The sequence below is a fragment of the Mirounga angustirostris genome, unplaced genomic scaffold, assembly GCF_029215605.1.
Source record: "Mirounga angustirostris isolate CCGP_5_RB_7025 unplaced genomic scaffold, mMirAng1.0.hap1 SCAF_2, whole genome shotgun sequence".
NCBI classification, from domain to species: domain Eukaryota; kingdom Metazoa; phylum Chordata; class Mammalia; order Carnivora; family Phocidae; genus Mirounga; species Mirounga angustirostris.
Window position 1 is genome coordinate 83,055,263 of NW_026991710.1, and position 23,107 is coordinate 83,078,369.

Here is a 23,107-nt window from a genome sequence, read left to right on the forward strand (position 1 = left end):
CTCTCGTAAGGAGCGCCTGGGTGGCTCAGTCCTTAAGCGTCTGCCTTCAGCTCAGGTCATGATCCTGGAGCCCTGCATCAGGGTATCAGGCTCTCTGCTTGGCGGGAAGCCTGCTTCTCCCTCTCCCACTCCCCCCGCTTGTGTTTGCTCTCGCTATCTCTCTCTCTGTCAAATAAGTAAATAAAATCTTTAAAAGTAATAATAATAATGCCCTCTTGTTTCCTGGTCCTTTTTAGGCAGGCAAGTATGGAGTTTCATAAAGAAGTACAGGACGCTAAACCAGAAGATGTGGGTTTGATTATAGTTCCTCACTACCTAACTGAGTGACCTAGGGCAAAGCAATTAGCCACAGAGACCCACTCTGCATATTAAAAGGGGGTGGGAGCTAAGGATATTTACTTTGAAGTTTAATTAATTTTTTTTTTTTTTTAAATAAATGAACATGAGCCTGCCTAGCGCAGGATCCAGCTCATGGTAGGTACTCAATGAATGCAACTTAAATTTGAATTTGAAGCAATAGCTTCTTTTGCTCATTTTTTCTTAATCCCTTACATGCACAATCACCCTGTTCTCATTGTTCTCATTGTTCTCATGCCCACATCCTTTTAAAGAAGCACGATTTTTGGATTACTTTCAATTATTATTTCTTTTAAAACCTCTATCTACCAGAGCAGTTCACTGCATGTAGACCCTGCTACGCATTAGAATCTCCTGGAGAACAGTTAAAAAAAAAAAACAGTACCTGGGCTCCATGTCTGACCAATTGAATCTGTAACTCTGAAGACAATCACAAAATTTGCATCCAACAATACATGAAAAAGCCAGGGGAAAAAGACTGGCTGAAAACGCTTCATTCAAACCAAACCCAAATGAAACGGCTTGAGAATTATTGCACATGTCCTGCAAGACTACAAGAGGGATCTAAAACCACTTACCTTTGTTATTGTATACATCTAAATAATTTGGTGCTGAGAAAATTGTAATTAGAGAAGGGAAGCCTGTCGTTTGGCTTTTCCTGTACATGCGATACCTAAAAACAACAAAGACGAGTTACAACAAGGCTATTATGGGGGGAAAAAAGGTGATATCAAATTACAGATTTAAAATAGAATATTCAAGTTACGTTTTATCACTCTGAGAGAGCTCAATTACATAACATTAAACAAAATTTTCTCTCTAAAGTCTGTTACACACAGACATGAATTCCTCTCAAGGTTGACAATGAAAACACACAATCACATGTACAATATCCAAAGAGGCCTTTCCTAAGTTTAACAGGCCTAGGGGAGGATGGAATTCAAGGCAAAATCATAGTTCATATCCATGTGTGCAACAGAGAAAACAAAGGTCAATTTTTTCACGAAGACATCCTGTACCTACAATGTTTTTTAGAAGTTTGCCAATACTCTTGGCATTAAGACTAAATAAGCAGAGCAATATATAAATCTTTCACACTAATAACCAGGCTGATTATGTGATTTATCTGCAATATCTACAATATTCTGTTATGGTCTTCACTAAGCAATTTGCTTTTCAAAGGACGTGTGGTTAAATCTACAGGTTTTACATATTGAAAGTGTTAGAACTTTATTACCAATCGCTTCGGCATCTGCAGGTCAAAGATTATTGTCTGAGCAGGGTAAAACTTAATCAATCAGTAATGAAACAGAACATCTGCAAGATCTTTGGAAATAAACCAATAAGCCAGTAACTTTTCTTCTATTAGGTAAAAATAGCACTCTAGTCCTCAAATAATCAAAAAATACAGGAAACTCTGGCTCTTTTCCATTAAGGTGAAAACATATCTCATGACTTCTATGTAACAGATTTTAGGAATATTGGTTTAGAAAATTTCCTATGACGTGCAAAACAAAATGTTATCATTCCTTGGGTATTCTGTGTCATGTTATTTCTGGCTGACTAACCATGCTTACTTTAGTTGGGTTCTAAAGTAGCTCAAATATCTGCCTTTAGGTAGATAAATAGCCACCTTAAGATTTATAATTTTATAAATACTTTCCCCAGGAGAAAATATCCTCTGAAGAAACTTCTGAAATATTCTAGGAGTATTTATTCTGCATACTGAACTAAACTTTGCTGGTGGAAAAAAATCAGCATGTGAAAGATAATTAACATTCTCAATCTTAGTACCCTTGGCATTTTAAACTGTGATTGGCTATGCCTACTCGACAACAAATAAAAACAAAGAAACTAGATGACATAATCTCAATTTTCCACAATTAATCAATCAAATGCTCAATTCAAGCAAATATGCTAATTGATTTTAACTGATGAACTTAAAATATTTTCAAATAAGCAGATGACTTTAGGTCTGTAGTGGGATTAATATAAAGCTGCTTAAAATGTTCAGTTGGGACAGTCAGTCAAAAAAGCATGGTGACACCACTGCCCTGAAAAATGCAAAAAAAGAAAAAGAAAAAAGAAAAAAAAATTATTTAAGGACTTGATTGGTTGGGCATATCAGCAGGTTATATCAAAGGTCAGCTACAACACACTGAGTATATAGAACTGGATTGGTTCATACCTGTTGATTATTGGTTGGAAAAGCTAATTTTGAAAGGAACTTAAGATCTGCCTTGACTTAGGATCATCAGACATGGGCTTACTTCAGAATGCAGTCATCTCTATTCCTAATTTCAGCACACAGGTACTAAGTGTTCCTCCCTTTCAGAAAACTCAATATGAAAGAACGAGTTTAAGCATTTGAAGGCAAACAATACCTTTCAGGGGAGCCTACTGAGAAGGGTACTGGACTTCAAATCCTAGAATTCATTATGCCTTTTTCTCCCTATTACAGATTTAATGCACTATCAAACTGAGTATCTGATGTTTCTTAGTTTTCTAAGCCCTTATAATTGGCCTACCAATTATACTAATAATTATACTAACCCCAGGCCCTAAATTTTAAAATTTACCATGTATTACAAAATCCTGTTATGCATTTGTTAGTTAGAATATACAATTTTCTCCCTCATTTAAATGCCTCTACTTCTGTCCTTGAAAACTTCGCAGGGGTCAGGAATGATATTCTTTAAATGAGAGTACACCATGCAATATCTGTTAAATATTTATGTGTAATTCTCACTCCCATTGCCAACCAAGACTGAAAAGTTGCTGGTAATTTACTCACTTACTGGACAGTGGGAAGAGCAGGATGAAAAGAAATCAGATGGACCCATAAAGTTCTTAAGAAAGCCAGCTGAAAATTTTACCTGTTCAAGCTAAAAATGGAGGCACTTTAAAGGGAAACCTCACCACACATTTGAGACCACTCATTCCCCAGAACCCTGCCGTTATCTGTGTCATCAGAACACAATTTTAAGATCTAATGTCTTCAGGGAGAGAGCCTAGCAAAAAGGATCCTCCACAGCCTGAATAAAGTGAGGGAGCTGTGACCCAGGGGCTATGCATGGTTTCCATAAACCCACAAAACTGCTCACCCTGCATCTTGGGCTTCATGGGCTCGGAGTATAGATAACAAATTATTGTGCTGTAAGAATTCACATACAGCTGGGTAACTGTCAGAGACAAAAAGAAAAGAGAAAGAAGCATCTGTTATGAAATCATCAAGAGTAGCACATGTATCTGTAACATCCTGACCTATGTGATCTGATCAAGCATAATCAAACATACACCATTCATGAAACAAGCCTCTTGGCTCTCAGGACAGGTATTTTTCCCTGTGGCAGAAAAAGCACCTGCAGCTCTACTTTTTACATAATCTGAAAGGGCTGGAGATGCATGAATTAGACAAAGAATGCAGGCCATTATATAACAACACTAGAGAAATGTCCACTCAGAGAAAATCAATATTATCAAGTCTACATTTAAACACAGGTGAACAGAAGCATCAATATAACATGAGAGTGGAATTTAAAATATAAACCTCAATTTTCTCAAATATAGTACTATTTGGATGCACGTGCATGCCTGAGTGCTCTACAGAGTGGACTGAGTTAGGGAGTGGGAGAGAATATGCCTTCTGGAAACCAAGTTACCAACTTACTTATGAGTACAATAACCGATATATCATTCAAAATCTAAACAGAATTATGGAATTCACAGGTTTTAAACTGTGTACTTTAAATATGATCAACAGAACTGTATCTTAAGACTTATTCTTAACCTTGACTTAATTAAAATATTAAATACATAATCAATAAAAATATTAATACATAATATTAAATACATAATCAAGATGATTTTGTCTATTAAGGAAGTCTCAAAACCAAAGATGAAAACATTATTAAAAATGAAATTCAGGGCGCCTGGGTGGCTCAGTTGGTTAAGCGACTGCCTTCGGCTCAGGTCATGATCCTGGAGTCCCGGGATGGAGTCCCGCATCGGGCTTCCTGCTCAGCAGGGAGTCTGCTTCTCCCTCTGGCCCTCCTCCCTCTCATGCTCTCTGTCTCTCATTCTCTCTCTCTCAAGTAAATAAATAAAATCTTTAAAAAAAAAAAAAAATGAAATTCAAATTACAAACTAAACTTGTAAAACCTTGGCAATCACTTTGTCTCTGCTCTACAAATTTTTCATGAGATAAATGTTTGTCATAAAAATGAATAAATTTTAGGTGTTTCAAATAAAGGGACAGCAAACCAATGCTCATTTTAATATAAACAAATTGCAGATGCCCACTAGAACCTAAACTATATGCACTATAAGGAATAATTCAGCAACCATAAAAATAGCACTTTGAAGAAATACTAAAGAGTACATGTCACTCAAATAATTTATTATAAAAGAGAAGATGAAAATAGTTTCTATGTTACAGTTTTTGTAAGAATTCCCTGATCAAAAGGAAAAAAAATACCATTAATATGGTACACCAGAGTAGAGATGTTGATTATAAAAAGGATTCAGTTCTTTGCAAAACTGGAATCTGAAATAAAAAAGTCTTTGTGCATGTGCACACATTTATGTGCATTTGTACACGTATGTATAGGTATTCTAGAACATTCTAGCAACCTGCTAAGGAGAGAAAAAGAGGAGACCAACCTTCACGAGGCCTTTACTTCCTAGTTGTCCCAGGTCAGTCCAGTAAATAGACCATGTAACTGATGAACATTAGTGTAACCTGCAGGCTGAAGATGACCCAAGAGTACGCACATGGAAACGTGTCCATATGGTACTTAGATCAAGAGCTGACCAACATGTGTCTTTAAAGGCTGGTGTTCTACCCTAGGAAAAGGCGAGTATATGACCTTTCCAGATCAGTGTGTGTCAACAAAAGAAAGCTTAATTGCTGAGACACTGGTTGGTCTTTACAAAATAGCACATACATTTGGACTTATTTAGCCGTTAAGTGCCCAGCCAAGGGATGACAGTGTAGGGTGGCATCCAATAATATTCCTTCCCGATCTCTTTCAGCCATTTATTTCCTGTGCCCTTGAAATACTTCTTTGAAAAGATAGTTCAGTGCCTTGTTGTAGCACTGAAAGAGGTTGTTTGTTTGTTTAGGTTTGTCACTTTTTGCCCTTGGGCAAATGGCTTGGCAGCACTTTTTAAATTTATTTTTTCCTTTTGTTAGAACCTACACTAGTCTTATGAAAGCATAATTTTAATACATTTTCTTCATGCTAAGTTTGATACCCTTATGTGTTTAAAGTGTTCCCTCATGGAAAAATATATCTGATTTTTAATGGCAATCTAAAGAAAATAAAATTAACCTTGCAGCAATCTGCTAGGTTAATAGCATTAAGTGAGGAACACTTGTATTATTACTTGGAAGGAACTCATTTTGAAGAAAATCTTTAGAAATTTAAAGGCATACATAATCAAATACTCAAACTCTCTAAGAATTACAAACATTTTTCTAAATACATTCAGAAAATACGTGAAATCATCGAGATTCCCATTATTGGTCAACTGCCTGCCTGGGATACATTAAAGTCTTTAATAATATTAGGTGAAAAAAAACTTCACAACATTTTTATGTTTTTCAATGGAAAGGATGATATACCAAAAAGCATTCAAGCTAAAAAGCACTAAAGATATATGTAGAATGATAGAGAAAACAGGGTTCAGAACCCCTAATACCACAGAGGGAGCTGGAAAATCATTTATTCCCCAATAATTTGTCAAAGACTCATCGGTGATTTGTTCTATTTGTTAGAAGACTATTAGGCACAGGGAGGGTGGTGTGGTAAGTGTAAGGTGTAGTTTGTGTCTGGAGGATATTGTTTATCTAGGAAGGAAAGTAAAGCATTTATCGAGATATTATGAAACAAAGAAAGCACATTGGTCTGAGGAAAAATTTTGAAAAATACCTATCCCATGTTAGATCTTTTGTTTTCTTTTTTTGTTTTCTTTGCATTAATGAGGTGAAGCTTCTGAAGCTGAAGCTTCTATGCCCATCAAGGAGAAAGAGCCCCTTTTCCTCCAGTCTGGTCAGCCCAAGCATGAGCCCATGGCCTCCTTTTGAGCACAGGGCTGGCTGGATCTCAGTCTTACTCACAACCCGTCCGTGGGCACCCTTCTCAGGAAACCCTAGGATGGTTTTTTTTTTTTTTTTAACCCAGTGTGCTGAACATGTCTTGAAAGAAGACTTAATGCAAAGATTGGTGAAGGCCAGTGATACTTTCACCTTTTGGTATTCATTTACCAGCATGCACTAATATGTTTGGGGAAGAAGCTGTACTCTCTGAAAATGCTTTTTTTTTTTTTTTTTCCCTCTTGGTACATGATTATTCCTTAAGCACTAAAGAGTGCTTTCCTCTTAAAAAAGGAGGTGGAAATTTCCATGGAATAGTGGGAATCCTTAGATCTGGGTTCTTATTCCAATTTCCTGTGTAAACTCTGGAAAATTGCTTAACCTCTTTGAGCCTGAATTACCTCACTGGTAAAAATGCAGGTGGTAGCATTTATATCATAGACTCAAGATAAAGATTAAATGAGTTAGCAATATATAAATTCCCTAGTCTAGGGCCCAACTGAGAATGGTAGACATTTAACAACTCTTAATTTTCTCTCCACCACCATGTTGTGGAAGAAAGATCACAGCATAGAAGTGAGTCAGCAACCCCAGATTCTAGTAGTAGCTGTTGTGAAAAAGAAACCTACAGACCTAAAATGGCATCACTTAGGCCAAGTCACCAACTGGGGCTTCATACCTAACCTAATGGAAGTTTCAGCCTTCCCCAGAAAAGTAAATCTTAACTAGTCAATCAGGAATGTTTGGACCTGCATTGGTGAGGTAATCTGTCACATGGGCCTTCTGCCTCCACCAAAGGCCGATGAGGTAATCTGTGTGAGACCCCTGCCCCTCCCCCTAAGGCAACGTGACTGGCCTGAAATAAGATTTTCTCTCCTTTTGCTAATAACCCCTCACCCCACCCTCCTTCCTATAAAAACCTTCCATTTTGTCCAGCCCCTCAGAGCCCCCTACTTGTTAGCAGGGACGCTGCCCAGGTCATGAATTGTTAAATAAAGCCAATTAGATCTTAAAATTTAAAGCGTTGATTTTTTTTTAACACTTAAATTTATTGGTTGTGACTCATGTTAGATCATTAACGGCAATGACATACGGGGAATACTAGATAGGAAAGGAGTTAGAATAAAAGCAGGAGACGGACGGACGCAGACTGAGCATGCACAAAGGTAAAGAAGGTAGAAAAAACAAACGTGAGAAATGGGAGACAAACTGTTTTGGCATTAGAGAAAATAGTTATTATTAGACTCATTCTGTTTATTCTCTTATTTTTGTTCCTTCCTATATTGAACTATGCTCAGACCTTGAATTAAGCCTCCCAGGTTTCTGTCTCTTTAAGATATAGCCAACCGGCATTATTAAAATGCTTTTTTAAAAGCTTTTTTGTCTTTATTTCTACTGAGTATTTTTTCCTTCTGGAAAAGCTTACTCTTCTGCCAAGCCTTAGCTAACTTATCACCTATAAACCCTTCCCCTCAAAACTACCTCACTCTGGAGTGTAGAGAACTGATGTGCCCACCCTGCTCCCATAACGTATTTGTCTAAGAGATCATTCATCATGTTGTAGTGTAAATTATGTTTATTTATCTGCTCTCCAGCGATACTGAATGCCTTAAGAGATGGACATTATTGTGTTTGTCTTCATATCCTAAATGCTTAGCAGCAATCTGTCAGCTTATCGGAGCTTACACTCAACGGCTGGAGTATCTCAACAGGGCAGTCTAGGAGTATCTCAACAGGGCAGTCTAGCAGGTGAGAGATGGAAAGGTTTCTTTCCCTCACCGGGGTCAGCAAAGCTGAGGCAGACAGCCCACAACCCCTGCTAAGGGGCTGGGAGGAAGTCTCTTGCTGCCTCCGTGGTGTCCTTACCTTTTCTCAGTCCAGCAGTAAGGGAGGACTCTGCCTAACAGCCAAGCTCCTCCTCTGTTTCTAGGTGCTGGGCAATGGGTCCTAAGCCCTGGGGTGTCCCGGCGTCACTGGATGCTGTCAGGCATACCTGTTCCCAGGGCTTGCCACGGTTTTTTTTTTTTTTTTTTTCTTTGCCCCAGGGTTCTCCAACTAATTTCATTTTACCCACTAGGTATCACGTCTGGAAGGGCTCCAACTTCTCCTGCCAGAGCTTAAGTCCTTGCTTGCACCTGGCTGCGGGCTGCCTCAGGAGCAGTGAGCAATTTTTATTTAAGGCAAACATTTTATTGAAGCTTAACATCTGTACAGAAAACTGCCCAAATCAGAAGATTGCAAATGGATGATCTATCTTCCCCTTGTAACTAGCATTCAGATCAAGACACAGAACGTTTGTTACCTGAACCCCAGCCACTTCATAGCTCCTTCGAGTCACTATTGCCTCCTCACTAAGGGTACCTGCCGCTCGGGCTTTGAACAGTATAGATTAGCTTTCTGTAATGTTAAACTCTTATTTCAATGCTATGATCAACATGCGCTCTAGTATCGGGCTTTCTCCACTCATCGCTATCCTTGTGGCATTCACCCATGTTGTTATGTGCAGCTTTGGTGAACCCCTTCTCATTCGCTGTATTTAGGTGTGTAGATATACTACAATTTATAATTCATTCTATTAAATAGATATTTGGGTTGTTTCCATTTCTTGGCTATTATGAATACGGTTGCTACGAGCAATCTTTTGGGTGCAAATACGTGCACATTTCTAGTGAATATAAAAATAAAAGTACAATAGCTTAGTTATATATATGTTAGCATTAGTGTATACTGAAGCAGCTGACTATAATTTGGGATGAGAAGTAAAAGGGGACCGGGACCATTCAGATGGTCATTTTTCTAGATGTGTTCTCTTCCATCATATTTTCATAAACACCACTTTCCCTGCCTGCAAAGGGCCTTCCCAGATGACTCTGGTTAGATATGTCTTGTTCATCCTTTAAAACTCAGGTCTAATGACACTTCTACCACGTGTTGTCCCTTAAATTCCAATCTACCCCTGTTTGGGTTAGGCCCCCCAACTCTGTGTGTATATCTGTGTACGTGTGTGTGTGTGTGTGTGTGTGTGTGTGTGATAATCTCCACATTTCTCACAGTATTTCTCACCTTGAATTTTATTTGTCATAGCGTATGGGTCTTTGCCACTCAAAGGTACTCTCCCTCAAAGGCAGGTACTCTGAATATCTATAAAGCCTCACAGAAGGCATATATACTAGGTGCTCAACTGATGTTTATTAAATAATTGAATGAGTGAATGAATTCTCAAAAGGATACCCATTAGGGAAACCATATGATTTGGAAGAGGGAGTGGGAAGGAAGTTCTGAAATTTAGATGTGATTTCAACGAATTAAAAACGAAAGTCTTGAACTCAGAGTGAGAAGAAGGGAAGGCAGAGTGGTCTAGGTGCTGGTGATATTTTTAAGGAAGGGTCAATAAGATGTGATGACTGATTGGTGGTGATTTCAATGCAAAAAGAACTAGCGAAAATATTTGCTAGTCTGCATGAGTCTTAATAGAACTGTTAATAGAAGCGAAACCAGGAGGAATCCCCAGTGCGGAAGTAAACCATAAGCCTTTTCAGGCAAGGTGAGTTCAGGTTAAGGTGACCATGGGCCATCTAAGATAAAAACTTCCAGCAGCCACCCAGAAATAGAGAAGTCCAGCTCAGGAAAGATAAACAGATGAAGGGGCTAGATCTGAGTTTATATACAGTTTATATACACCAAGTTTATTTATAGTTTATAAGGAAGCTAAGCAAACAGGTGAGGTTCCAGGGAAAAGTTTATATACAGTTTATAAGGAAGCTAAGCAAACCACTGAGTTTATATACAGTTTAAAAGGAAGCTAAGCAAACAGGTGAGATTCCAGGGAAAAGTGTGAAGGAAAAAAATGTCCAAAGCAGTAGGATGACCAAGAAAGGGCAGCAGGGAAGGCAGGGATCTGCTGGATAAGTTAGAGGAGAATCGGGATGCGGGAGAAGGAAGAACCAGAGGATTTCCAGGTGAAAGGGGTTGGCAGAAGAGTCAGCCACAGAAGGAAAGGTGGGCTGCACATGACAAGGAGACACACGGCTGATCGGTGATTAAGAGACAGGCAGCGATTTGAGTGAGCTGCAATTTGCAGCTTCAGAAACACTTTAAATGACTGTCAAGATGTTCTTTAAGTGTCAGAGTTGAGAGGAACTTCAGAATGTCTGATGTAACTCACTCCTTTTGAAGTAAGCTAAACCTAGAACACAAAGCTTACGTGGTTCATCCAAGGCAGACACATAAACTGCCAACCCAAGCACCAAATCCAGCCAACAGTTTTGTTTGGTCTACATGAAAATGAAAATTTTACCTCCAATTTGTCAGGATCCTCACAAATTTTTACAGTGTAAGGCTTGGCCTGTCTCAGGTATCTCAAGTACTTGCCTGGACATTATAGGCATTTGAGTTCGCAAACTGCGATCTAAGACTACAAAGATAATGGTAGCACTGGGGCCAAAGCAGAGGACCTTCCCCCCCGTCACACCGGCTCTCTTCTCTTAACTCGCGGCGGCATTCATGCATTCTTACTGATGCCTTTTTCTGTAGAACTTCATTTTATTTAAATCACAGCCCAGACACTATGTTAGAGGAGGCTAGGGTGGCACAGGAAATTAAATATGCAGACTCTATAAATGTGTCAAATAAAATTGGGAGTTGCCCATCAAAATAACTGCCAATAACTCAAACAGGTAATTGTCACCGAGTTTCTCGACCAATTTTATTGCTCTCCCTTGTGCCCCTCTAGATCAGCTTTATAATATAGTGCAGCCAAAGAGGATGCCTTGACCCCTTCAAGGGAACTAAAGACAAGAATCAAAAAGCTCTAAGAGAAGGAAAGAGTCATTTTTCTCCTCCTTAGATAAAACAGAATCCAGATTGCTTTGCCGTTCATCAGAGTCTACAGGCTGTGGATTTAGATATTCAGCATTTGTCATGGCTAGAGATACTAAAGAACCTCTAATAAGAGGAGTTAAACTACCATGTTGTTGAGAACAAAAGTGTGAAAACATGAATAATCCTCGAATTATCTAGTTGATGGACTTTATCGCTGATGTAAACACATCTGTGTCTGTATTAACAAAACAAAAATACCATAACTTTATGTAAGTTTAGTACAGAACTTCATTTAGAATATGATTTCTTTGAACAGCTGACTCAGAAAACTAATACAAGAATGTTATATATACTGCAAATGAAAGGAAAGATCAATGCAATGTGCCTCAACATCAGAATCAAGAGGTTTGGCTTTTGTTTGCTTTTGTGATAGTGAAGCACAACTCAGGGGTATCAAGTAAGTAATTTAAACACTCACGGTATGATGAGGGATTTAACACCAGATTTTAAAAATTGAAAACTTCACTTTGATATATTTCAACAATATTTATCTTTTCATTAAAACTTTTAGCAAATTTAATAAAATATTGCTTCCACATTAATTATTGAAAATAAACCTTAAGCTTTGCAGAAATGATTTTACCATGCTTCTTCATTTCACCCAAAATAGACTCATTCGACCCGGTGCCCAAATTTCCAAAACACAGAAATGAATTGTAACCCTTCTGATAAACAAGCTCAGAGCAAACCTCTTTATTAATATTTATAACAAAAAGTATTCTTTGAAGGATGCTTGACAGTAAACAAGACTTTCTGTTCACAAACTAATTTCTCAATCACTTGAACAGATCCAGAAAAGGAAACTTTTCCCTTGTAAGGAAAACTCAAGATATGGAACAAAAGGTTCCACCACTGAACAAGCTCTGCTCAACCTTATGTAGAGGCTGATGGCTGCTTGCTCCCAAGACAGAAGGTAAGTGCATGGGAAACCCCCACCCTCGCAGCCTCCCAGCTGCTCCCCTGGCAGGGTGGGAATTAAGCATCAACTTCAGTGCACATCACATTCGGTTTGTAAGTTTTTGTTTTGTTTTCTTTAAAGACTATATCTTGTAGAATTTAACATTCTCGATTTCTCCACAACCTTCTTCTCCTGTCACTCTAGCCACTGTCACATCAACTGTATGTCCGATGCTAAGAGCACCTAGTGAAACTGAGGCTAATCAAATGCAGAGTTGAGACAGCTAGAAAATCCTGAGGATGCAAAAACCCAACTGTGTCGCCGATTTCTTTCTGAGGTGCTCTGAAACGTTGGAATGGGCAGATTCCCCTACACTGACAAGTATAAAAATTACTGTCACAATTTTGCAAACCGGCTTGTCAAAGTGCTAAAAATAAATTTACTATGGCTCCTATGTACTGAGTTACTGAAAATTTTAATTTACCCAGGAAGTCTAATAAACTTAAGAAAATTTAAGTGTAACTTCAATATTGTTTAATTAACAGATTTAAAATTGTTTTCCTGATTTAAGTTACGAAAAACGGGCAAAAAATGTTTTAAGTGATTATATAATTGAATAAAAAGTCAAGGCTGGCATTGGATTTCTTTCTACAGTTCTTGAAACAGAACACATTTTCTACTAAAATTCTGCTATCTTCTTCGGCTGCCTCGCCACCCTGATACCACATGCCTCTTTTATGCCTTTTCTAGTCTTCACAGATAACATATCTGTGTATTTATACAAATGTTTTATTTATCTTTTCCTTTTGCAAGCACTAAGAACCCATCTGAACCAGGCTTGCAAAGTGAACCTTTCACTTAGCCTTGTTTCCTAGAGAAGGTATATAAACATCATAAACACATCAAGCAACCCATGAACCGATAACTTAGAACATCGATGAACCAAGTGTGCTCCCGAAGGCGAGCCGTCTGTCCTCACCTGTAGAAGTACGAACACCCCCTGACTGTGTTGTGAGTGAAATGTTCCTGAGTCTTCTCGTTTCCAAAATCCTCCAGGGGGTCTGACCACAGGATATCACACATAGGTCCATAAGCAGGTGGTTCTTTGAATCGGTCTAACTAAGAAAAATAGAAGACAGAGAGCAAAATACTAATCTTTGGAAGCTTGGAATTCAGAAAATACAAGTGTTGTTGCAGTCCCTGACCTCCTCCCAGCACAGTGCCCGGTGAGGGCAGCCCTCTTCCTCTCTTCCTGTTTCCTCTCCTGCCTTCCTTCCTCCCGCTTTGTCCATACTTCCTCTCTCTCTCCAGTTTTCCCTCCTTCCTCCGGATGAGCCTCTTCATTATCTGTCTTCACCTCACTCTTTACCTCCCACTTGTTTCTTTAATTCCTACTCTTTGCTTCTCTTTTACTGTCTCCCAGTTTACTTTTTGTCTTTTCTCTTGCTCCTCCTTACTTATTGGATCTAAGTATTTTAGTCATTACCAGTTGATGTGACTCTGTGTTTCACTTCTTGAGGAGGAGCTTCTATGTTGTTTTATCTTTGGGGAAATTTCTATTACTGCCTCCATTAAGCTGAGGCTTAGAAATCTGTATGGAGAACAACATATGGTGTTTATACTGAATGATACGACATTGAGAACAAACGGCTTTCATTTTAAGAGGAGCCACTCGTTGTACGACATTCTGGATATTCACTATTAGGAGCTATCTAAGTTCCGAATTAGAGTACAAGCCTGTTGTAGTTTATCTTAGTAGTGACAAACCAAGAGGAATGATAAGCAGTAAAATAAACCCAAATTTAGCTGGTCATTCTTCAGCTCTAAGCTTTATAGTTTTACCAAAACCCTCATATGAAATCCATTTTCCAGCTATAAATGTTTAGCAAGGTCATACCTCAATTTTAAAAGGTGTATTTAGAAAGCAAGAGCAATATAATAACTGGAAATGACATTTCACCAACAATTTTATAACACTATCACTTTCTTGTAGTCTATCCTGCTTTAACTTCAGTTAAAGAATCTTCAGTGAAGTTAGTGGACATTATAGTCTCTTGAAAAAAAGCATAAAACAGCTATGAAAACCTATTAAGAACTGATATTCTTCATATTCAATACTTCAATATTTTTCAAAAACCCATAGGGAAAGGTGAATATATGAACCAGCCTGGCAGCCGATCAAATTCTTTTTCCTGAGACATAAAAGGTGACATAAAAATGGTTTTGCTACACACCATTTTTTACTGATATCTAAAAAGAATGAAACAGTATCTCACATTTTCAACACTCAATGAAAAACTTCAATAAGCCAAGACTCTCTATATTTCAACCATTATGTTATCCATAAAATATTCATTGCAAACTTAGGCTTGTTTAAGTGACTTAAATAATTTATGCTTTTGGAATAATTCATCCAAGAAAAATAATGCTTGTTCATAAAAATACAGAATTTCTGTCTAAGAAAGAAGAACATATTATTAGGGGTAGAACAGCAAAGGGGGGGAGTCTTTCTGATTACTATGAATTCCCAGCTAAAGGTTTGGTAAGGCAACCAGGATACAGAACATATTCTGGAAAAGTTACAAAGTGCATTCTGAAATTAATACCACCAACAGGAAGAAGAAACAACTACAAAATTAATTAAATAAAGTAAGTATGGTGGAAACTCTAACTGACATAGGGCACAATGCAAACCTAAAAATCATTTTATGGCTAAGGTTAGAGCTTAATGACATATGTGAAAATTGAGTAGAATATCTGAAACATGTCAGAAAGTAAGTTCTGGGGATAGTGGGTGATAGTTCTAAAATTTACTTAATTTATGGTAAGAGTTTAGATGATATTACAAAAGTCCATCAGATTATAGAACTCATACAGAAAGTGAACCACTCTCTCCTTCAGCTAAATGACTACAATTCAGTGTCATGTCTTCCTCATACTTTAAACAGAGAGCAAATACCAGTGCTCTGTGTGCTACAGAACTCTAGAAGCAGATGGGTAGTGGTGTCTTATAAAAAAAGACACAAACTCACACAGCAGGAAACAAAGGTTTATTTAATGTACTTCTGTTTGACTTTAAAAATAAAAATCATGCATTTCCTTTCTGATGGGAAACTAACTATTGTATTATTTTTACACTTGGAAACTTGGACCTTAATGAGAGAGTATTAAGGTAGAATTTGAATGTTTTATTTCCTTAAATATAGTATTTCTTTAAAAGCCAGGGAACTTTTCCAAGAATATTGAGCAAACCAGTAATAATAATAATAAATAAAAGATTGTCTCTTCCACTACATAAAACTATCTCATCACATATTCTCAAGAAAAAGATATTTGCATATTCAATCTAACTCATCCTTTTGCTGGCTAAAACAACTGTTAATAGCCAATGTTAAATTAAGTAAAAAAATACCTCAAAAAAATCAACTTTCACTTAGCCTCTCAATACAGCCAATAGGATATCACCATTGCTTTTGTCAGATTGTTGCTTTAACGTGTTAAGCTGTGAAAATAATAGATTTTTAAAAAAATGATAATGTGGACATATTTTAAAGGTCGACTTGTGATATTTTCCCAAGAACGAAGCAACGTTTTCTAGCTCTAATAGACTATGAATACACAATGGGTTGTTTAACACCAGCCAAAGGGAAATGAAAAGGCATCTATTTTTCAGGAATCAAACAGTATACATTTCAATGACACTTATCACACGGTAAAAGGAACCCTGAGGTTTTCGAGATAAAAACTCTTTCAAGTATAAATATATGTTTCTTTCTGAAGAAAAGCGAATACAGAGAGAAGAGATGCGTGACAGTTTTAAATCATTTCAATTCAAAAGGACAGAGTTCGTGAAAAAGACAGGGACATTCATGTCTCCGGTTTATTAACGAGCAAGGAGGCTCCGAAACAACAGAACTTACTTTCCTGATATCGTCTAAAGTATTAATCTCTGGAGACAAACCGCCGTGGACACACAGGAACTGTTGGTTCATCAGGGCAGCCAGGGGCAGGCAGTCAAAGGCATCCATACAGGCATCATAGACGCGTTCTGAATACTTTATTTTACCTTTTAAAACATGATCCCAAAACAAATAATCGACTCATGATTTCATAGCTAGGATCATTTCCTCGAAACAGGTTTTTTTTTTTTTTTTTTTTTTTTTATGTTTCCTTCCCAGCATCATACTACTAGCATAGAACTACACCTTGCAAAGTTCCAAAACATGATTACCTAAGACATTTTGACGAGATCGATCACCGGTTTCCCCTGCTATCTGAAAGTCTAGTGATCCTATGAAACCTTTGGCAAGCCGAAGCAATTACCATCAATTTATACGGAAAAATCGCGGGGGCGTTCCCAGATCCACAAAAGAACCTCCTAGGCGTTCCTGCTATCCTAAGACACTACTTGTAACAGATACACAAAATAAATGAAGATACAGCCCAGATGCTCAGGGACACGGCTCAAAGCCCTGGCAGCTTGACGGTAAGGTGCTGAGTGTAGTTCCCAGGGAAGGGGCTTGGCAGGGCGACTCACTGCTCAGGCTGAGCGCCGCCTCTAGAAGTGCTCGCTGCAAGTATAACACTGACCACTATTTCTGTTTTTCACTGTTCTTCCTAAAAGCAAAAATTCTCTTTGGATTTCTTTTGGTTAATGTAGGTTTTCATAAATGCAAAGTGACATAAGACATACTTTCAAAAGGCAGGGAATACCTGTATTATTAATCTTTAAATCTACTGTTTTGCATTTTTGTTGTTCATCCCTATATTACAGTTTTTAGTAACTTTTTGTATAGCAGACAAGAGAACTTTTGTATATAACCTTGCTACTGATACACAGATGTATCTCAAAAATTATATATACAAACAACTAGGAGACCAACAGAAACATGGCCTTATAAAGCTGGCTAATCTTCCTAAATGATCTTACAGAAAAGGAGATAGCAAGAAATTTTCTAAAGTTGTTTCTGTATCACTGCACATTGTTTTTCCCTTACTGACTTATATCTAATATTCTGAGAAAAGTTTCTGTACTCCACTGAATATAGGGCTAAATGACAGAGAGAAATTTGTTTCACTGGACAATAGGGAAAATTAAGAGAGGAGGAAAATGAAATTTATATGAAGTTCTCCTCACTCCTAGTATTTATGTCTAAAGGAAGACGTCATCTCTAATTTTGTAAAATCCACTAGAGGCTAGTAAATCTATTGAGTCCAAAAGAGGCACAGTTGAATTTGCCCTCCATCTGCTTTTCTTGAGTGATTTGAGATGAAAGGGTAAAATTATCCCCCTGAATAGTAGTATTCTGGCTATTTTTAGAAACTAAGTTAATCACTGTTTGTTAGGACAAATTACATCAAATATTAATTCAAATTTTCAGATCACTTTATAGAAAATTTATAACTTAAAAAGAAATTCTGAATTCTCTTCATTGTCCATGCTTAGAAAGAAATATAGAATGACATAGAATAAAATAGTGTCATTTTTTAAGTTTTTGACTTTTAAGCACTGGCTATCATCATGTGCTCTTGGTGTGGACTAAAATGACTAGCACATATGGCATTAAAGGAAGAAGCTTGAAGTATACTTACATTCTTGTTTAAATGTGAAATACTCTGTTAGATGTCTACATTCATGATTTCCACGAAGTAAAAACAGTGTTTTGGGGTAAAGAATTTTCAAGGCCCACAAATACAGCACACACTGAAAAAAATAAGAATAATATAAAAATAAATATTTTCCCATTATACTTAAGAATCCCGTTGCTCACATATGAGGAAGACATGAACTAATGTGTGACTATGACCAAAAGTCACCAAAAGGCTAGGCCTTATTAAGGAGGATATTAAAAATCAAACAGAAAACATCACTTTAGTACAAGGACAACGTTTATATGCATGCACTGAGGATCTATGCACTGCAAGAGAACAATGGACTTTACAGGGTCTATTGGAAAAAGTCTGAATGAAGATATATTCGAAATATACTGGTGTGCAAGTATGAGAAGAAACATGATTAGCAATTAACAAATGAAGACACCTCTCTTTATAAAACAAATTATTAAAAAAAAAAAATCAGTGGGGCACCCTGGGTGGCTCAGTTGGTTAAGCGACTGCCTTCGGCTCAGGTCATGGTCCTGGAGTCCCGGGATCGAGTCCCGCATGGGGCTCCCTGCTCAGCAGGGAGTCTGTTTCTCCCTCTGACCCTCCCCCCTCTCATGCTCTCTCTCTCTCATTCTCTCTCTCAAATAAATAAATAAAATCTTAAAAAAAAAACAGTAATAGAAACAGGACAATTGGGAAGGAAAGGCAAGACAAAATTTGGAAGCAAACAATGCCACCAGGCTCAGGCTGACTGATTTCTTTTTTTTTTAATTTTTTATTTTCGGGCGCCTGGGTGGCTCAGTTGGTTGAGCGACTGCCTTCGGCTCGGGTCGTGATCCTGGAGTCCCTGGATCGAGTCCCGCATCGGGCTCCCTGCTCAGCAGGGAACCTACTTCTCCCTCTGACCCTCCCCCCCTCATGTGCTCTCTCTCTCTCTCGTTCTCTCTGTCTCAAATAAAAAAAAAAAAAATCTTTAAATTTTTTATTTTCATAGCTTTATTAACTGATGTGATTTTTTTTAAATTTCTCCTCTAATTTTTTAATTTTATTATGTTATGTTAATCACCATATATTACATCATTAGGTTTTGATGTAGTGTTCCATGATTCATTGTTTGTATATAACACCATTTTTTTTTTAAGATTTTATTTTTTAAGTTATCTCTACACCACCTGAGGTCAAGAGCCCCGTGCTGCACAATTGAGCCAGCCAGGTGCCCCGTGTCTCTGTTTTCTATTATGTTCTCTCCTTCACTAGCCTTCTTCTCCCTCATCACCTTGTCTCTTATTTCAGTGTTTTAGGTATATAAAGCCTTAAGTTTTTTGTTTGTTTGTTTTACATATAAATATAATTAAACTGAAGGCCAGGGAATCTCACTATACATGCTGCTAATAACTACGGGAAACATTTCATATACCTTACAACTCTCAAATTAATTACTTGGGTATTGCAGTTCGTGTAAAAATGAAGGTCCACTTTGAATTCTCCAGGTTTGGAATAAGCCTCCATTGACACAGTCATCCTGGAGTGTGCATTAAAGATCACCGGGATACTCAAGTACTAACATCAATTTCATTATCCCTCACTGGCATTCATCAAGAACCCCCAGGGAGGAGAAAACCACTCTTTGAAAAGAAGTATGCTCTTTTTTCCTCATTAAGTTTATGTTCTAAAAGTGAGGCTAAGAAGATATAGAACCACAAAAATACTGAGACAAGTCTGATTCTGGTTACTAAAATCTGAAACCAAAAAACATACAACAATTACATTTTTATAAGGAACTTTCCAACATAAAGTAAATATGCTGCATAGTGTCCACTGGGAAAAGCTACTGGTGATTAATTTGTTGTGATACCTGTGAAGAATAATCACCTCTGTCAGCTTATATAATAATTTATTAAATGAGTGGAAATAATTATGTTTGAATATACAGTCCAAGTCTTGGAGAAAATACTAATTATCAAAGCAAGTATTTATTATTGTGTTTTTCAAGTAAGATACTGTCTCCAACTATGTAATTATAACTGAAGTAAACAAAATAATGGGTTGACATCAAATTTTATATATATATGTTACTTTAATTGTCTAATTATCATTTTCTGATTATACTTATTAGCTAAAGTTCATGTGACAAATGATATTACTGTTTCTGAACAGTTAACCAAATGGTCTATACAAGTGATCCTTAAGGCATTATGATCAGTTGATGGTGCAATTCCCTGTTATCCCATTGGGTAGTATGGTGGCTCAATGAGTCTCTGATTGCTGTGTATCTGGTTTTCAGGGCACATTTACATGCTCTCACAAAAGGAGTATTACTCAAACTTGTCTTGCATTTCAGAGAAGATATTTATAAACCATTATTAATGTCAATGAGAAAACTATTCCTAATTTAAACTTTATAAAGTTGTACCTTAATACTAAAGAAATACACACACACACACAATTTCCTTATTGGTTGTTAACTTTGGATGTCTAGTTTGGAATAAGATGAGAATGTAAGGTCTTTTAAGAATTATATTTATTTACTGAAATTGCTATATCTAATATATTCTATTTTTATATTGAGAAAGAATATAGGTTTTGGCCATACTGTAGCTGCTTTTAAAAAAGATTTTCTTGTTGTTGTTTTTACTAAAGTATAACTTACATACGATGAAGTGCACATATTTTAAATATGCCAGTCAATGAGTCTGTATATATGTATAATCTCATGAAACTACTAACCAAATCCAGAAGGCTCCCTTGTGCCGCCTCCCAATCAATATCCTTTTGGAAATGTAACCACGATTCTGAACTCTTCAGATTAGCTCTGTCTGTAAGAATCTTAAGCAAAGCTATTATCTCTCCAACTAAAATCTAAAATGCAAATTTCTAACCCCAGTTAAATGCTAGAGGAGTCACTTTTTAGGACCCATATTTTCTCTCTTGTCGGCTGTTAAAGATCCTGTTTCGACATTAGCACATGGCTCTACTGCCTTTAGTTTTAATTTCTGTAGCTTTTTCATAACTGAAACCTCACAGAGTGATACAGAAATATTTTATGGTATGTTTTTCATACTTATTTACCTTTTCAATGATTCAATGCACATTTAATATCCTTGTTATTTAACGGATGTAAGGAGCCTAGTATATGGTGGGAGTTTAAGAAATATTAGCTCCTTTTCCTATAAATGAGAAGGAAGACAGGAACACCGAAGGGCGGGAAGGAGGGAGGGAAAGAAAGAAAAGAAAAAAGAAAAGAGAAGGAGAAGGAAAAAGAAAGGGAGAAAGAAAACATAACTCAATTTCCAAATTCTTGGCTCAGCACACCCTCAAAATAAGAGTCCTGTTTTCACATTTTATTTCCTTCTCCCCCGTGGCAAGAATAAAATATCTTCCCAAACGCGGAATAAAACCACAAACGCAGGCAGTATGGAAGAAGTGGCATGGTAAATGAACGGGCAAGAGAGGACTGGAGAGTGGAGCCCTGCCAGACTTCACCCTCAACATCTGGTGGGCGAGGGCTGCCAAGGACAACACTGTCTTGCTGGCAACTGTTCTGCCATCTAAAGTTCTAACATTCTGGAGACCTGTCTGTCTGAAACGAAATCATAACCTGACATTATTTTTTAAAAAGGAGAGTCTCATAAAAAAAAAAAAAAAATTACCCCCATAGGCCATGAAACGCAAATTAGTTAAATAATTGGTTCTTTTCATCTACGTGGTAGGAGATGGCTAATTTGCACAACATGCTCACTGAATTAATTGGTTAAGGTGGAAACAGAGAGGCAAGTTACACTGGCCTTTTTGTGGGGCTAGATGTAAATTCCTTGCACTAATGACTTTCAACTGGACCTTCATGGTCTTTCCAGTGTTACTCGAAATAATTAGTTACAACTTAAAATTAGTTTTAAAATATGAACAACTGAGCACCCTCTAGATTTTTATTAATTTCTATCATAGACATGGTTTTCTTCTATTTAGTTTATCAGTCTTCTCCAGTGAAGCAGCACTAAGGATATTTTGCCAAGGATATCGTTTTCTTCATTAGTTTAATTGGTTCACTGATAACAGTAGTGCCATGATTTATTTTTGTAATTTATGCCTTTTGATGATGAGTGTTCTTGAAAACTTGCATAGGGGAGTAAAGAAAGATGTGAAAGAGGGAGGAAGTTAAAAAGCAAATAGACAGCTTCAGATATACATCAACCAGCCTTCTACAATAACTCTCCACGTTGTGACACATTCCGATCAAAAGGGACACCTCTCAGTCATAGGACAATTAAGTGAAGGATGTACGCTGGTTGGGAAAAGATCCAAACTCCCGAAATGTCAAATGTACCTCCTCTCAGACATTCTCTGCCTGGTCTGACGAGCATGCAGACAAGCAGCTGAGCAATAGCGACGCACGACAAAGACCATTGGTGGCGGGGAGACAGCACTGTCTTCCTCATGTCTGTGGCATCACTCTGCCACCAACATCGCTTTCTGTACCGTCTGCTTGTTATTCTCAGGCAGAAGCATGGAACGTTGCCTGACTTGCCACGGTTCATTTTTGTCTATGAGTTCACAGTGAATAAACACAACATCTCTTCATGCTTAACTGTGTCTGAGGCCTGGGCTGAGACCTGTATGTAGGTAGCATGGGAGGGGCTAGCTCACTGCTAAGCTCACTGCCGTGCACACTGGTTAGAAGAAGAACGTGAGCACGTGAACAGAAGGAAACAGCTGGGCAGGCCTCCCCATCTGCAATTCTTGTTTTTCTTTTTGCGTTCTCCGAGGAACGCGCTCAGACGTGGACCTCTATACACACCCTCTATACACATGTATGCTTGATCAAAGAGATTAGGTAGCATAATGCAATCATCAGAAAGAGGATGGTATTTGGTGTGAGACAAATTATTACTCCAAACAAAATTACCTCTCTCATCACTGCTCCAAAGCCCGCTTGTTTTCTTGGGGCTAACTTTGTGGGGAATGATATCTAATCTTGGCAGAAAGAGAAGGTGGTGGGGGTTGGGGGTGCAGAAAATGAACTCTGCGTCCTGCCCACAGCACATTACCTACTGCCTGGAAATACTACCCAACAGAGACCGTATGCAATCTGAACCTACTCCTCAAAGCTGATTTGCTGGAATTAAACATAAGTGGCTCCTCTTTGCCCAGAGGAGAGCCAAAGAAGAATACCTGCAGGGGAGCCCTGAATTATTGAGAGGAATCAAGAACCTTTTGAAAGCTGTTAGGATAGTCCACGCTGGAAAAGGGAGCTCTGATTTTAGGCATTCTCT

At 37.7% G+C, this 23,107-nt stretch overlaps 1 protein-coding gene across 8 annotated transcripts in view; it reads right to left on the reverse strand.

Moving 5' to 3' along the window:
* PPP3CA (protein phosphatase 3 catalytic subunit alpha) overlaps nt 1-23,107 on the reverse strand; it is a 312,744-nt gene that overhangs the window by 54,016 nt on the left and 235,621 nt on the right. For all 8 annotated transcript variants that reach the window (XM_064584859.1, XM_064584858.1, XM_045880681.2 and 5 more), the window contains 5 exons: nt 17,826-17,937; nt 16,154-16,299; nt 13,213-13,352; nt 3,462-3,539; nt 936-1,030 (listed from right to left, as the gene is read on the reverse strand). In XM_064584859.1, coding sequence (XP_064440929.1) covers nt 936-1,030; nt 3,462-3,539; nt 13,213-13,352; nt 16,154-16,299; nt 17,826-17,937 — 571 coding nt within the window. The remainder of the gene's footprint in view (nt 1-935; nt 1,031-3,461; nt 3,540-13,212; nt 13,353-16,153; nt 16,300-17,825; nt 17,938-23,107) is intronic.